General features: G+C 41.5%; 1 protein-coding gene across 1 annotated transcript in view; it reads left to right on the forward strand.

Moving 5' to 3' along the window:
* Positions 1-1,062: 1,062 nt before the first annotated feature.
* Positions 1,063-15,504, forward strand: part of LOC144683518 (semaphorin-3D-like) — a 130,495-nt gene continuing 116,053 nt past the window's right edge. The window contains exon 1 of the mRNA XM_078546587.1: positions 1,063-1,301. Coding sequence (XP_078402713.1) covers positions 1,160-1,301 — 142 coding nt within the window. The 5' untranslated portion in view covers positions 1,063-1,159. The remainder of the gene's footprint in view (positions 1,302-15,504) is intronic.

Below are 15,504 nucleotides of genomic sequence, written 5' to 3' on the forward strand. Positions count from 1 at the left end.
TGAGCAAATAAAGAAACCTCCAAAGAAGGTTACCATTACAAAATCTGGTTGTCCCAGCAGATTACCTCTGTACTTTAGAGACTCATAGATTCACCAGTCCTATATATTTAAGTAATGGTACCTAAACATCAACATGTATTGTAAATAGTCATACTTATTTGGAAGGGAGGAAAGCATCTTTAAAAAGAAAGAGGGATGTTGTAATATGCCTTGAAGGGATAGCAGCATGACATCACTAGAAGGGAAGTGTGTCATGTGGCCCAGTCTCAATTTCACTTTGACCTGTGAGCAGAAAGCAGCACACACAGCTCTGCTGTTGATATCTTCAAGTTTTCTAACCATGTATATGTGCTCTCATGTGCCTAGTTTAAATAAGTGAACCCACAACGTGTTTACACAATCCCTTATGAGTGATTGGTGCTTTATATCTTTATGAAAACACAACAAAAGTAATGCCATTGAAGCGGGTGTTTTTGGAGAGAACAGGTTGAGGGAAATTGTGAGAGGAGTGTTGAAAATATGGAAAAGGCAATGATCTTTACCTACTCTAAAAATCCTTATATTACTATTAGTGTTTCAGTTAAAATCTATTATTATGGTTTATTATTTTCAGAACAGTTTTCAGATTTTTGTTTTTTTACTGCTGTTACTTGTGTTTATTAATCTATTGTCTTCTTTGTGTCTAAATGCCCTTGTGCGAAGGTGAGAAGAAAGCAGCGTAAGACATCATCGTCATCACCCCATATAACTTTCACCTAATCTTTTTGAAATAAATTATTGATTAAAAGATTTGCTTCAGTTAAAAAGCCTCAAGTCTACCTTTAAAAAGACCCACAATGGTTGGTGTGCATCATCACTATTTATTAATGATATGCAGCTTAAAAGTTTTCTTGTGTTCGGCTGTTGTCCTGCAGATGTGAGCACTGCTGGCTCCAATTATAGAGTGCTTGGTTAGCCTGTGCCAAAACCACTCCTTTCTTGCTTGTTCCTTGCAGCATTTATGCAAATTGATGGAGACTGATTGGCAGGAGAATTCACCACTCCTACTGTTAGTTTTAGAACTATTTTAGCAGTGAACTTTGAAGAATTGAATTGGTATGGACCTTGCTAGTATACAGAGGGATTGCGCTGCACTAGTGTATAGCCAAAGACTTATAACATGGAGTGCAAATTTAGGGACTGCAGAAGTAAGTTTGCTTCTGCACAGTTTACTGTTTGCTGCTGTGTTATTTTCTTCTTCCTTTTACCTGTGAATGAAGCCTGGAAACAAAGTAAACCACGCCTGAAGTTCTCGTACAAAGGTAAAAATATAAGTGTATCACATATTTCAGGGTCTTTTTTCATCTCGTTAAGTTATTTCAAGATCAGTGCCAACCTTATAATCCTCACAGTAAAAAATATATTAACTCCTGCAAGTCAGCCGTGTCCGAGATGCAATTGGAAAGTGATTATTGTGTTTGATAGAATAGAAGGTGTTGATGATAATAATTTCACCTAAAATCTTTTTGATTTGCCACTCAAGATTTGATCTGACCCTCTATAAATCTCAAAGTTTCTGCGAGGTTCTAGTAATTTATTAATGCCAAATAGTGATTTACTGATCAAGTTGTTTACAATCTAGAAGCTTCAACAATCCGGCAAAAATCATCTAATTAGATCACTGTTGGAACAGAAATGCAATTGTGATTAGATATTAGATCGTTGTTTGGTCAAGTGACCTGACATGTTCTGACATCCTGGAATGAATACTGCAAGTTCTACATTAATCTTGTGTAGCCAAAGATGTGCATTGTTTTTGCATAAAAAGTTCCAGAAGCAGTGAAAATGCTGGTTTTCTAGTCAATGGCTCCATATCATAATGACGGATTAGAGTGTGGCCAGCCGGTATGTGAGGAGGAGGACAAGAGGTAAATGAGTGGAGATGAAGAGTGAGCCCACCAAAAGCGCTGGGGCAGAGAAAGAAGAAAGGAACCCAAGGCAAGGGTGAGCAGTGTAAAGGAGACAGAGAGACACTGACACAACCTGAGAAGCAGCCCATTAAATTGTGCAATCACTTGTCCCAAACATGCAAAAGACCTGGCATACTCACGAGAACACTCAAGGCAAATTTTAACCTTTCTTTCCACATACTGCTGCTGCTGAACTTAGCTTCATTTTAAATCAAATTTACTTACTTTTATTTGCAAAATGGCCATCTAAAGTCCTGAAACAGCTTATCAATTTGTGGCAGCAAAGGCGCACATGCATTATGTTTTATTTTTAAACCTTGGAAGCAATATTTCAGTTCTTAGCTGCACCCGATAATAAACCCCCTGTTCACATGCATGTCTTGGCATGTGTTACCTCATTACACAAACTACAACTCACACTATAATCTTCATTTTTGATTGGAAGCTAAAAGACAAGTTGTAACTTACACCTAGCATTCAATCTGGATGCATAGAATAAAAATAATCAGAATTTTAGTTTGCTTCTGAGAAATGGTGATCGCTTGATAATTAACTTATGAAATATATCACACAGCCTAGCAGGCTCAATTTTATGTTTTATCTTCAGACAGTGCTGCAACACAAGCTGTCCTCAATCTCAAATGTGAATGCCATCTTTAGGAAGCTTATGGGGCTCCGCAACATCAGGCAACAGTCACAGAGACTGATTTGAATGTAAATGCTTTTTCCTCTTTTAAATTAAGGGAGAAGAATGGACGTATAGCTTGCAATCCTGTCGGAGTTAAGATAAGAGCCACTTTTCAAATAAAAAATCTCCTTTGAAAATTAACCTCTTTCTTGCTTTCCCTCTTTCTTTCTCTCTCTCTCTCTCTCTCTCTCTCTCTCCGACCCAAGCCAGATCCGATTAGCATTCCTTTTGTTCTTTATACTACAAATCATGATTGGAAAATAGCACTGTTGGGCATTCTTAGCATTTAGTGCCACAGTTTGTCTCAGCGACCTCCACCTCAGCAACAGATGTCACCGCAATAATTATGCAGAGGAAGCATTTGCTGTTGCTAATGCTGTCACAGCCCTCTGACTGCACCTGAGTGTGGCACAAGTACACTTTGTCCTTTCGTAAAACACTGTGCGCATTGGCTTGTGATATTGCAAACCCTAAGCACAGAAGAAAGAAATCTTTGATACTCAATTTCATGTGTGTCATTTTACTCGAAGGCTAGAGCTGCTGTAACAAATCACAATTAATTGCAAGGCATAACAGAATTTTCTTCCTCTATCCACTATCCAGAGCAATGCAATCTCTGTATCTGTCAGATACTAGACATGTGGCATCTGTTATAGGTCTGGAGAGAGGAACAACTTTGAGGTATGTGCGTGAATTTTAAACGCACTGTTGTTACTGACAGGTCAGGGGGCACTTGTGACCTTTCAAGGAAATCAAGAATCAGGCACATCAGAAGAATTTCAGGGTTTACACTATTAGCTAATATATATACAGCCTAATTTTTTTTTTAAAAAGAGGAACGAAGATATTCATTTCATTATTTATTAAGTTGCCGAATGTAGTTATGCAATTCTGCTTTGCTGGGTTTAAGTGATCTATTTGCTCAAGAAGTGCTGCAATTTTGCTGCTGCTTCCAAAATATAGGCAACTCCTCTTTCAATGCACATCTGTAAAACATACAGCTTCCTATCATTGCTGGATATGATGGAATGTAGAATGAAATTCACTAACCACAGAATGTTTTCCTATTTCATTTCTTAAATTAACTGGGGGTAAAAATAAACCCTCTGATCTTGCCATTTTATTTACAAACATACTGAGAATTAGTGTTGTTGAAGAGCTGCCAGCTACTCATTCATATTTCTTACATGACATGGTATTTCTTTCTTCATACAGAGTATGAAGGATTATGTTAATTGAGGGAAAGCCATATGTGATCTTCAACTGGCATTATTGCTTTCTGTTCACATCTGGGGAGTTGTTTCTAATTTGCCTTTGTCTTATTTTTTTCATCAAACATCATGGCTATTTTTAAATTCATCCAGGAAATAACCAATTACCAAAAAGAATTCAACAAATTCAGAATCTAGTCTGTATTGCTTAATTAATCATGTATTCATTACAAAGAATCTTTCACCGCCGTATATAACAGTTTGCTGTTCCATAATTACGTATTCTGGTGACAAGTAAAAGTGTAAGAGCAGGGATATTCCTGTAGTCGAATTCAGATTACTTTTGTACAAGACTTTTTAACCAATGGTTGTAGAATTTGTGGGCAGTAATTCATGAAGAATAGCTGTATTCTTTATCTGTACCAATTGTTATAATATATCTCCTGTCACATTTTATTGTGGCTCTGGAAATGTTATTGCACAGTGTGTGAGATTTGCTGAAGATGCTCCAGCTGTTCTTAACTCCCATGAAAACAGTCCTTAAGGGCGCACACATCTGTTCCTCATGTGTCTTTTCAGTAAATGCCCGAACAGAGACATATGGAAGAGAACAAGGGTCTTGATTCCATCAAAAGGGGATTTTTACCTGACATATTGTGCTATCAAAAACATAATATAAAAACAAAATTGCAGAAAGATGCTCAGCAGCTCAGGCAGCATCTGTGGAAAGAGTAAAACAAAGATAATTTCAGGCTGGTAACCTTTCTGTAAAATCTGTAAGATATTAGAGTTGAACAATTTTTAAGCAAGTACAGAGCAACAGGATAAGATGGGGATGGTGGGGTGGGTGTGGGGAGGTGGAAGGACAGAATAGAAGGACAGTCTGTGATAAAATGGAGGACAGGACTGATTAAGTAATAAAAGGGATGCTTGTGCAAGCCAAAATGATAATGGGATGAGTAAAGCAAGAAAAGATGGGCCTAGAGGAGGTACAAATTGTTACAGCAGAATAATTAACAAAGGGGAGGGAAGCATGGAAAATCTGGCAAAATGCTAATAATGGACGATGGTTGCATCAAAGCCATTGGGAATGGCAGAGGTGTGGGCTGATGCATGAGTTGGGGATCCCTTATGGATACATGGCTAAAGGGATAGTCTGTACCCTTAGCTTGCACCACCACCCCTTCTGTCAGTTTCACTTTTAAATAGCTTCCACCCTATCATAGACCCTTCTCTTTTTGTTTTTTGTTTAACCCTTCCCCCCCTCCTTTTCCCTGGCTCTGTATTTGCTTGGAAACTATTCATCTCTAACATCCTCTAATTCTGATAAAAGATTATCAATCCTTACCTGTTTCTACTCTCCACAGATGCTACCTGACCTGCTGAGTGATTTCAAGAATGTTATGATTTTATTTCAGATTTGTAGCAATATTTTGCTTTTGATGAAAATTTGTGTTTGATTATTGGTTTTGTCAGAATTGGTTGATGTGTATTTCCACATCTATGCATGTGATCTTCAATGATGAAACTAGCCCTGGGATGGTGACTAAGTTTTTCAAGCATTGTCGATTAAGGTAACACCTTTCCCCATCCCCTCATCTGATCCAATCTCCTGTACTGCAAATCAGAAATTGAACAAATGGTTTCACTATCAGAAGGACTTTTGTTCCACATGTTGGAAACCAGTGGTTTACAGAGCAAAATCCACAAATAAGCAGTGCCCACATCATTTACCAGAGCTGTTAGTTATTATGTTGGCCATGAAATGAGTATGTACTTTTAGTAAGCCACCAATTCTTGACCTGACCCCTTGTCTGTTCATATAATGGCTTTGGCGTTTTCATCTCTGATGTGTTAGTTGGTCTAAGGCAGGATGGCAGCAGGGCACTATAATTAGCCCCAACCTTTGTAGATAAGGGAAGAGATAATCACTTTGGACTCCTACTTCTGGTGATAAATATTGCTGATGACCGTGCGTGAAATCTTGTGCTGCTCCCGTGCAAGACGGGCGGAGGAACTTAATTGAGTGGGAAGCCAAAAATGAGCTTCCCGGCAGCAGGATGAACTTTTGCACTTAAGTTCAGGGAAGTTTCAAAGCGTGTCGATCTTCCCACGAAGTGCATTTGCATACATCTGCATGTCATGCGTACTCATTAAAAAACCAGCTCGCAAGAGTGAAGTTCTCCTTCCCAATTAAGTTATCGGTTTGTGAGCAATAGGTTTACAACTGTATATAAGTGGTGTGCAGCAGGTGAAGTAGCTGCAGTTGGAGTGAGTAGTCACTGCTTTTTTCCCTCTTCGGGGACCATTGTTCAATGAGGTGGTGGCAGTCTAAGAGGCATGGGGCAGGGAGGTTGGCTGAGGGAGGAAGGGAGTCCAGGCGGGGACAGGGCCAGGGAGGGAAGGTGAGGGTGGAGGGTTGTGGGAGGGAAGGAACAGCCTTGTATGTTGGGTGTGGGGGTCCTGTGAATGGGTGGGGGGAGATGGCGGGAGAAAGATCCTCCTAAAGTGCATGGATGGAGCTATCTGTGGTGGGATCCTGGGGTTTGAACTGAGGGTACTGGGCAGCGGAGGGAACAGTCACAGTGAGAGTGGGTGGTGGGATGCATTAGGGTGACAGGTCCAAGGTCATAGTTGGGTAGCGGATCGTCTCATGGGGAGGGTCACGGAAATGGACAAAAAAGGTGGTGTAGATAATGGGAAAGGTCAGAGTGGGCATGGCGATAGTAACAACAACAGTGTGCTGCTTTAGAACCTCAGCAGTGCTGGATAGATGGCCACAGCTGATAATGGGGTGGGTGGTACACCTATGATGGCAAGACAAGAAACTCTCGAATGTGCCTCGAGGGTGATGGAGGAAAGTCCAATAGTATTTGAAGGAGGGTGCACGGACATGGCTTTAATCACTCCAGCCAATGCTGCAGTCATCATGCGCATGGATGTGTGAATGAGAGGAGTACTCTTCTGTGGTCCTCCAGGATGGACCACTGTGGTGGGGTGGGGGGGAGACCAGGGTTGACAGATGTTAGCTACAGAGTTTCCCATTGGCTGAAATGCTCAGGGCCAGAGGGACAGCTTCAAAGAATAAGCTAACTAGAAGGATCACAGAAATTTGTTCACAGTTCACCTCAGTCATACATGCTGCTGGCTCAAGGCAGCCCTGCACCTCTACTGGCTATGGTCCAGCTAAGGAGGAAGCAGCTGGGGCATCGACTTCCTGCCCGCCCCTGCCACAAGATTCACCATGCCCCTCGCACATACGTATCTAATGAGCTGACCAGCGTGAGATTATGTGTGGCAGCCATCCCACCCTCGATCAGAAATCACTCTCACCACCCCTGCCTCCCAACGTATACTTCAGACCAACAAGTTCTGCCTTGTGTGTGTAGTTGTGGATGAGATCACATAGGGTTGTAAGTATCAGAAAGCAATGAGTCCCTAGCGTAGCACACCAAGAAATCACTGCATTCAAGAGAGTTGAAGAGGGGGCAGTGGAGGGAGGGGAGGGAGAAGCAAAAGAAATGTTCCTGGACATTTATTTAACATTTCACTCAGTTTTGGGTGGAGTTTTAGCTACAGTGAGCTTGTAGGACACAAACTGAAATAGCCTTTCAGCAAATATAGGGAAACTAATTTAAGTTCCTATTTCTTTAAAAAGGCAAGGAATATTTTTTCTAGGTCTCTATCAATGTCATTCAATTATCAACTACTGGGAGATTGCAACAACGGCGTAAAGTGATGTAATTATCATGGTGATTTTAATCTACATATAGATTGAATGAATCAGATCAGCAAAGGTCGCCTAGAAGATGAGTTCATAAAGTGTTTTCAGGACAATTTCTTGGAGTAGCACGTTCTTGAGCAACTAAAGAGTAGGCTATTCTCGACCTGGTAGTGTGCAATAAGGCAAGATTAATTAATGACCTCATAGTATAGGAGCCACTAGGCAGCAGTGCTCATAACATGATTAAATTTTGCATTCAATTTGAGGAAGAGAAGAGTGGGTCTAAAACTAATGTTTTAAACTTAAATAAAAGAAATTACAAGGGTATGAACTCAGAGCTGGTTCAGGTGCGCTGGGAAACTAGGTTAAGGGGTAGGTCAGTAAAAATGCAGTGGCAGACATTTAAGGAGATATTTCATAATGTTCAGCAAAGATACATTCCAGTGAGACTCCAGGAGACGATCACACCATTTGTGGCCAACATGAGGTTAAAAGCAGTATTGAATTGAAAGAAAAGGCATACAATTCTGCAAAGATTAATGGTAGGTCAGAAAATTGGACATCATTTGAAAAACAACACAGAATAACAAGAAATTTATGAGGAGGGAGGAATTAGAGTATGAGGGAAAGCTAGCTAGAAATTTTTTAAAACATAGCAAGAGTTTTTACAAGCATTTATAAAGGAAAAGAGTAACTAAAATGGCATGTCTCCTAGAGAGTGAGTGAACCTGGGGAATTAGTAATGGGAAGTGAGGAAATGTCGGAAGCATTGAACAGATATTTTATGTCTGTCTTCACTGTAGAAGACACAAATAACATCCCAGAAATGTGTGGAAATCAAGAGTGAAAGGGGCGGGATGGACTTAAAGCAATTACAATCACCAGGAAATGGGTATTAAAAAAATATTAGAGCTAAAGGCTGACAAGTCATCAGGGCCTGAAGGACTCCATCTTAGTGTCCTAAAAGAAATGGCGGCAGAGATTGTAGATGCATTGGTTTTAATTTTCCAACATTCCCTTGATTCTGGAAAGGTCCCATTAGATTGGAAATTAGCAAATGTAACTCCTCTATTTAAGAAAGTGGGGGGAGACAGAAAGCAGGTAACTACAGGCCAGTTAGCCTAACATCTGTCATAAGGAAAATGCTAGAATCTAATATTAAGGGAGTTATAGCAGGGCACTTAGAAAATCTTAATGCAATTGGGCAGAGTCAACATGGTTTTGTGAAGGTGAAATTATATTTGACTAATTTATTACAGTTCTTTGATGAAGTAACAAGTGAAGTGGATAAAGGAGAACCTGTAGTTGTGGTATATGTGGACATTCAAAAGGCATTTGATAAGGTTTCCACATCAAAGGTTGCTATGAAAAATAAGAGCTCATGGTGTAGTAGGTTGTATATTCATGGCTGGAGGATTGGTTGGCTAACAGGAAGCAGAAAGTAAGACAAATGGGTCATTTTTGGTTTGGCAAGCTGTAACCAGTCGAGTGCCACAAGGACCAATGGTGGGGCCTCAAATATTTAAAAGCTATGTAAATGGCTTGGATGAGGGAACCGAATGTATGCTTGCTAAGTTTGCATATGACACTAAGATAGGTAGGGTAGTAACTTCTGAGGAGGACATAAAGATCCGGAGAGGCTCTCTGTCATGGCGAAAATCCCATAAATAGCCAAATTTCTAAGCCCTGCCCCTGAACCCAGCACTTCCTATCTTTGCAGGGGTGGGACTGGGGTCAGGCTGGGGTTTGCACTTGCGTGATTCGCAGAGGCAGATGGCCATTTAAATCACCAGCTGCCTCTGCTGAGGTGCGATTTTGGAAGGACAAGAGCGTGGAATCCGAAGCATGCAGATTAGAACAGGTAAGAGGAGGCCTGAACTTGGAGGATGAATTTGGACAGCCAAGGTTCCCCTTTGGAAAGGTAAGGAATCCCTTTGGGTAGGGCCCCCGACATGTTTGGGAGAGGTAAGGCACCCTTTGGGGATGGTGAGGCAACCTTTGGGATTGCTTTTACACACAGACTCATTGAAGCTGTCAAAGAGCTGTCCATCTGCAAGGAACTATGCAGCTATCAAGGAACTGTTAAAGAGCTGTCCAGCTGCCAAAGAACTGTCCGGCTGTCAAGGAACTGTTAAAGAGCTGTCCAGCTGCCAAAGAACTGACTGGTTGTCAAGCAACTGTTAAAGAGTTGTCCATCTGCCAAACCTGTCAAAGCTATCCAGGAAGTGTCAAAGCTTTCAAGGTGCTGTCCAAGGATAATAGGTGAGTTGGAATGGAGGGCCTAAGGGCAAAGTGTGGTGTGTGGGGGGGCATGAGTTGGCACTAAACTGGCATGGGTATGGGGCAATGGGCATGGGTAGAAGGGCACTAAGTTGGCATGGTGGCATGGGGGCCTTGGGGTGGGTAGAGAGGCACTAATTTGGTATGGGGGTAAGGGGTGGGTAGAGGAGCACTCTGTTGGCATAGGGGCATGGGCTGGCATGGGTTGGCATGAATGGGGCATAGGGAGTTTGTGGTGGTTGAGGGGGCAAGGGGATGTGAGCTGGAGGGATTTTTTTATTATTAATTTTTATTTATTTAAACCAAGTCTGCCTCCGCACCCAGCAGCTGACACATTAATTCCAGGGTTGCCCACCCCAACTCCTATTCAGCCCACACCCACACAAACCCCCCCCTCCCCCCACACCCCTCCCCACCACCCCCCCCCAACCTCCCCACCCCCGACCTAAAATCCGACTTGCAGGCAGACATTTGTAAAGGTCATGTTTGCCAATCCGGGAAATCTCCCAACATGGCAAACCCGACTCAGGGACTAAAACCTGGGCCAAAGAATTTACAGAGGCATTTAGATTAAGTGAGTGGGCAAAAAAAAAATGGCAGGTGGAGTTTAATGTGAGAAAATGTGAACTCTGCCACTTTATGGCAGGAAGAATACAAAAATAGTATATTATTTAAATGGAGAATAGTTGCAAAACTAAATGGAAGAGAGTGATCTGGGTGATAAAAACAGAAAATGCTGCAAAAACTCAGCATCTGCGGAGAGAGAAATGGAGTTAACATTTCGAGTCTGTGTGACTCTTCTTCAGAGCTGGGTATCCTGGTTTATGAATCACAAGAAGTTAGTATGCAAGTACAGCAATTGATTAGGAGGGAAAATAGAATGTTGCTTATTGTAAAGGGAATGGAATATAGAAGTAGGGAAGTTTTGCTACAATTGTTTCGAGTATTTGTGAGACCACATCTGGAGTACTGTCTAGTTTTGGTCTCCTTGCTAGATAATTTAGAGCATTAGAAGCAGTCCAGCAAAGGTTCATTCGACTGATTTGATGAAGGGGTTATCTTATGAGGAAAGGTTGAACAGGTTGGGCCTGTATCCATTGGAGTTTAGAAGAATGAGAGGCGACCTTATTGAAACATATAAGACCATGAGGGAAATTGACAGGGTGGATGCTGAGGATGTTTCCCCTTGTGGGTGAGATTAGACCTAGGAGACATAGTTTAAAAAATAAGGGGTCTCCCATTTAAGATGGTGATGAGGAGAGATTTTTTTTCACTGAGGGTTGTGTTCTGTGGAATTCTCTTCCCCAGGGAGCAGTGGAGGCATGGTCATTGAATAATTTTAAGGCTGAGTTAGATTCTTGATTGACAAGGGAGTCAAATGGTATAAGGGGTAGACAGGAAAGTAAGGTTGAGGCCACAATAAGATCAGCCATGATATTATCAAATGGCGGAGCAGGCTAGAGGGACCAAATGGCCTACTCCTACTCCTAATTAGTAAGTTCATACATTTGTATAATTTTATTTCCCATCAACTTCAAAAATCATGAAACCACATGACGCCTCAACCTGATACAGGTATAATATTCAAAATCAGGAATTTTAGATGCAGCCTTGTACCTTGCCACTCTTGGAACCCTAGTGTGCTGCCCATCACCCAGGCCTATTTCATGAGCTGAGCTAACAGGAAAGGTTACTCCAGTGATAATCCCATGATGACTAAAGACACCTGAATGACAAATATATGGACCATTAATGCATTTGATTTAGAATAACATTCAAAAAGCTGTATTGTTGAATGTTATAAGCCATACTGAAAACAAAGTGCCAGTGTGTAAGCTTCAACCTCATATATGATACCTTGGAAAAGCATGATAGGTTTTGTGCTCATTATTTTTGCACCTGAACAAGAACGTTAATGTCGCCATATGAATGTCCATGTATATTGACTTACAGCCTATAGGCCATTAACCTTGCTTTTGAGATCCACTTTATGTGATCCAATGCAGACATTGAAAACACAAATTGATTGTGTAGATAAAAAGAGAATAGTTTTGGTCACGGGCTTGAGCACTTAGGGTTGAACAAAGACTTTCACACTGTTAGGAAGTAGAGATAGCTTAAGTAATTTGTATGTGTATTTGGGTGTATTCAGTGAGACCAGTTGGCTCACAGTGCGACAAAAGTCTGGGGGCAGTTGAAGAGAGAACCAGTGACTCTGTTCAGTAGCCACTCTCCATGTATCTAACAAAAAAATAAAAGTTAGGATCTATCAAGCCAGGTTCCTTCCTGGGATTGGGCTTGTCCAATAGTAACATCAGCTGGGATCATAACAACGCTTGTTTTATAAAATAGGTGGTTTGGTGTCATTACTGTTCCAAAAATTGTTAGGGTATTGATTCAGGCTGTTTGAGGTGACAATTACTTCACACCAGCAGCTCATGATTTTGACCAGGCACAAATGAACAAAGGCTTAGACGTTTCTTCTCAGAAGTAGGGAGGTAAGTCACCTACAGTGATTGTGTGTTCTGGTGGCTGGGTACAAGCCATGCAGGTCATGTTGTTCCTTACATATTTACAAGGAGAGTTAATAACTAAATGACAGAGGAGGAATTAGGACTTGTTTAAGGCAACTGTAAAATTTTGCTGCACAGCTCTGATTTATCCTTTCAATCTCAGGTGCCAAAATATGCTTCAGGCCTTCCAAGACCAGTGGGCACTGCAAGGACAGGAGCGTTTTGTGGGCACCAAGAATAATTTATAGTTTAGTCTTTTAAGTTTCACTTTGTTTTATATCCTGGCCAATATTCGTCCCATAACTAACAGTACTAAAACAGATTATCTGGTCGTTATCACCTTGCAGTTTGTGGGGCCCTTCAGGGTGCTAACTGGCTGCTGTGTTTCCTGCAGTGCACGAGTGGTGCCTACTTTCCAATAGCACTTCTTTGGCGGCAAAGCAAGTTGAGACATCCTGAGGTCATGAAAGGTGTTGTTTAAATGCAATTCTTACTTTTAAAGAAAAATAAAAAATATCTGTGAACTTTGGCTGGGCAGCTCAACCAATTACTGTTGCACATGTCTGGCAACTGATTGGCTGGTTGTCTTTTTGCGGTTTAACCCTGCCTGATTATGTCATTCACTCTATAATACTGAAAGCAAGTCTAAAAAAAATCTCCTATACAGGGCACTGATCAACCTCTTGGGGATCTGGGAGTAGGAAAACAACAGCCTGGTATACAGATCAGCTCCATAAGGGTATGGGAAGTAAGGGAGCAACTTGTGCAGTGCACTGATTGGCTGTTTAATGATCCAGGGAATGAAGAATTATAAGAGATCTATATTGCATACTTATTTTGGGGACATTGACATAAAAGGCAGCAGTCGGTAGAATCTAGAAGTCATTGGAGTAGCACCACTTTATATGTTCTGGATTTTTGCTCAAAGTTTAAGATCAAGAAGAGTAACATAGTGAGAGAAAGAGGTGGTGGGACAGAGGCACAGCAAGTGTGTAGCAGGAAGGGGTGTATACCTACTGGCTTAATAAAAATCACAAAATGAAGGTAATATTGCGTTCTGATCTGATTCAGGTCAACAAAGTCTTCTTTACTGAATATATTTGGAAGTTTTACCTCATGCGTTATTTAGTCCCCAAAAGGCAAAGAAAAATCAATGGACAAAACTGAGAAACACACAAAAAAGGATGTACATTTTTACTTTAAAATAGTTACATTTATAGACTCATATTGACATATACAGAACAGAAGGAGGCCATTCGGCCCATCTTGTCCATGCTAGTCAGCAAAGACCTGACTACACTAACTCCGTTTTCCAGCACTTGGCCCATAGCACTGGAGGCTATGGCAATGCAAGTGAATATCTAAATACTTCTTATTTGTGAGGGGTATGTGCTGAGAATATCCAATCAAAGGCCATCAACCTGGGTAATAATACGTTGGTTGTGACACCCCATTCTGAAAATTAATTAGACAAAAAATCTCTAAACTGACCATTGGGGAAATGAAAAAAAGACGTTTGTTTTTAAAACATCACTTTGTAAGAACACATTGTTTCATGAATTGAACATATTTTTAAAAAGGAGAGCAAAATTCAAACAGTAATGTGTACCCAATCTGAATAAAATCAGCTGCAGATTGTACAGTTATATTAAGATCTTAATACAGACCACTTTGCCAAGAGATTGGGCTCTTGCATCAAGACGTTTATCAATTGTAGATCAAAATTATAGTACATGTTGGCAAATCTTTATAACATCACTTCTTCATAATTTATAATAATTAAATAATTAATTTAACAATTCAGTCTGGGAAAAGAGAAGCTCTTAATCAAAACATATATTCAATACAAATGCTTCGTCTCAGGGACCAAGATTATTGCTCAATATAAAGTTTGTTATATTTCACATTCGTGTGGAAGGGAAATAATTTTATTATAGACAGTGGAATTCAAATGTGAAGTCACTTGAAGTGCACTTGGACAAGTTTGCCGATCTTTTCCAGGAGGTAGCCTAATTACGACCCAGTGTAAGGTCAAGTTTAAAGAACTCCGGTGAATCAAAAATTTTTAACATTCCATTTTTAATCTTTTAAATATTGTAGAGAAGACAGTGCTGGCACCTACCAGGTGAGTGGAACTTTACACAGGTTTGGATCCATGCCAAGCGCTGTCTCTTTCCTCTGGCCAGAGGCAGCAGTATAGGTGGAATCGTCCCAGATTTGCACTAAGTGCAGTAGCAGGTGGGTAAAATGACATTTTACCCGTCGGCCGCGAATGCGGGTTTTCATGCCATATCATTCCAAATCCACCTCATTATTTATGCATTCCAGGGAAACACGCTGTTTCCATGGCAGGCGGGCTCTCATTCGCCCGCCTGCCATCACCTCGCCACTGCATCACGCCAGGCGCCATATTTAAAGTCCAGCCACAAGCACACATCTCAATGCTTTCAGACCATCGCTGCTGCACAGAAGACATGGCCCTGAAACTGAAGAAACTGCAGCCCCCAGGTTCAGCGACGCGTCCTTGAGCGCCTTTTTGGATGTGTGGAGGCCCACCGGGATGTCCTCTACCCCCGCTCTGGTCGCAGGATGGGCAGCAACAGCACTAACCCAGCTTGGGAGGTGGTGACAGTGGTGGTCAGCGCCAACGCCCTTCGAAAGAGGACAGCCACCCAGTTCTGCCAGGGTAAGTCACTCTTTTCATCACTCTCAACTTGCACACTCTCAAACCTATCACACATCCATAGGGCCCTCACTCACTGCCGGTTCAAGGGAATCAAACTCTCACAAACAGCACTGAAATAAATGACCAGATAATCTATTTTTGATGATATTAGTGGAAGAATAAATGTTGGTCAGGACAACGGGAGAACTCCCTATGCTTCTTCAAAAAGTGCTGTTTCACAACAGCACATAAAAGACGTATACTTGCCGACCTGCATTTTGAGGGGAACTCGGAGGTGAATACACAGTAATGTTGTGCAGCACTCACCAGGGTCGCATGTTGGAACTCAAGCTTCAGGGGCACTGACTGGGGTTAAGGGCAGCCCTGCCATTGAATATAGCGCACAAGCATCTGGGGTGGGGAGGGGTGGTAGGGTGGGCGCAGGAAGTGGCCACGCATTAGGGAATCCTGTAT

Source organism: Cetorhinus maximus, chromosome 8 (genome assembly GCF_964194155.1).
Source record: "Cetorhinus maximus chromosome 8, sCetMax3.hap1.1, whole genome shotgun sequence".
In the NCBI taxonomy this organism is placed as follows: domain Eukaryota; kingdom Metazoa; phylum Chordata; class Chondrichthyes; order Lamniformes; family Cetorhinidae; genus Cetorhinus; species Cetorhinus maximus.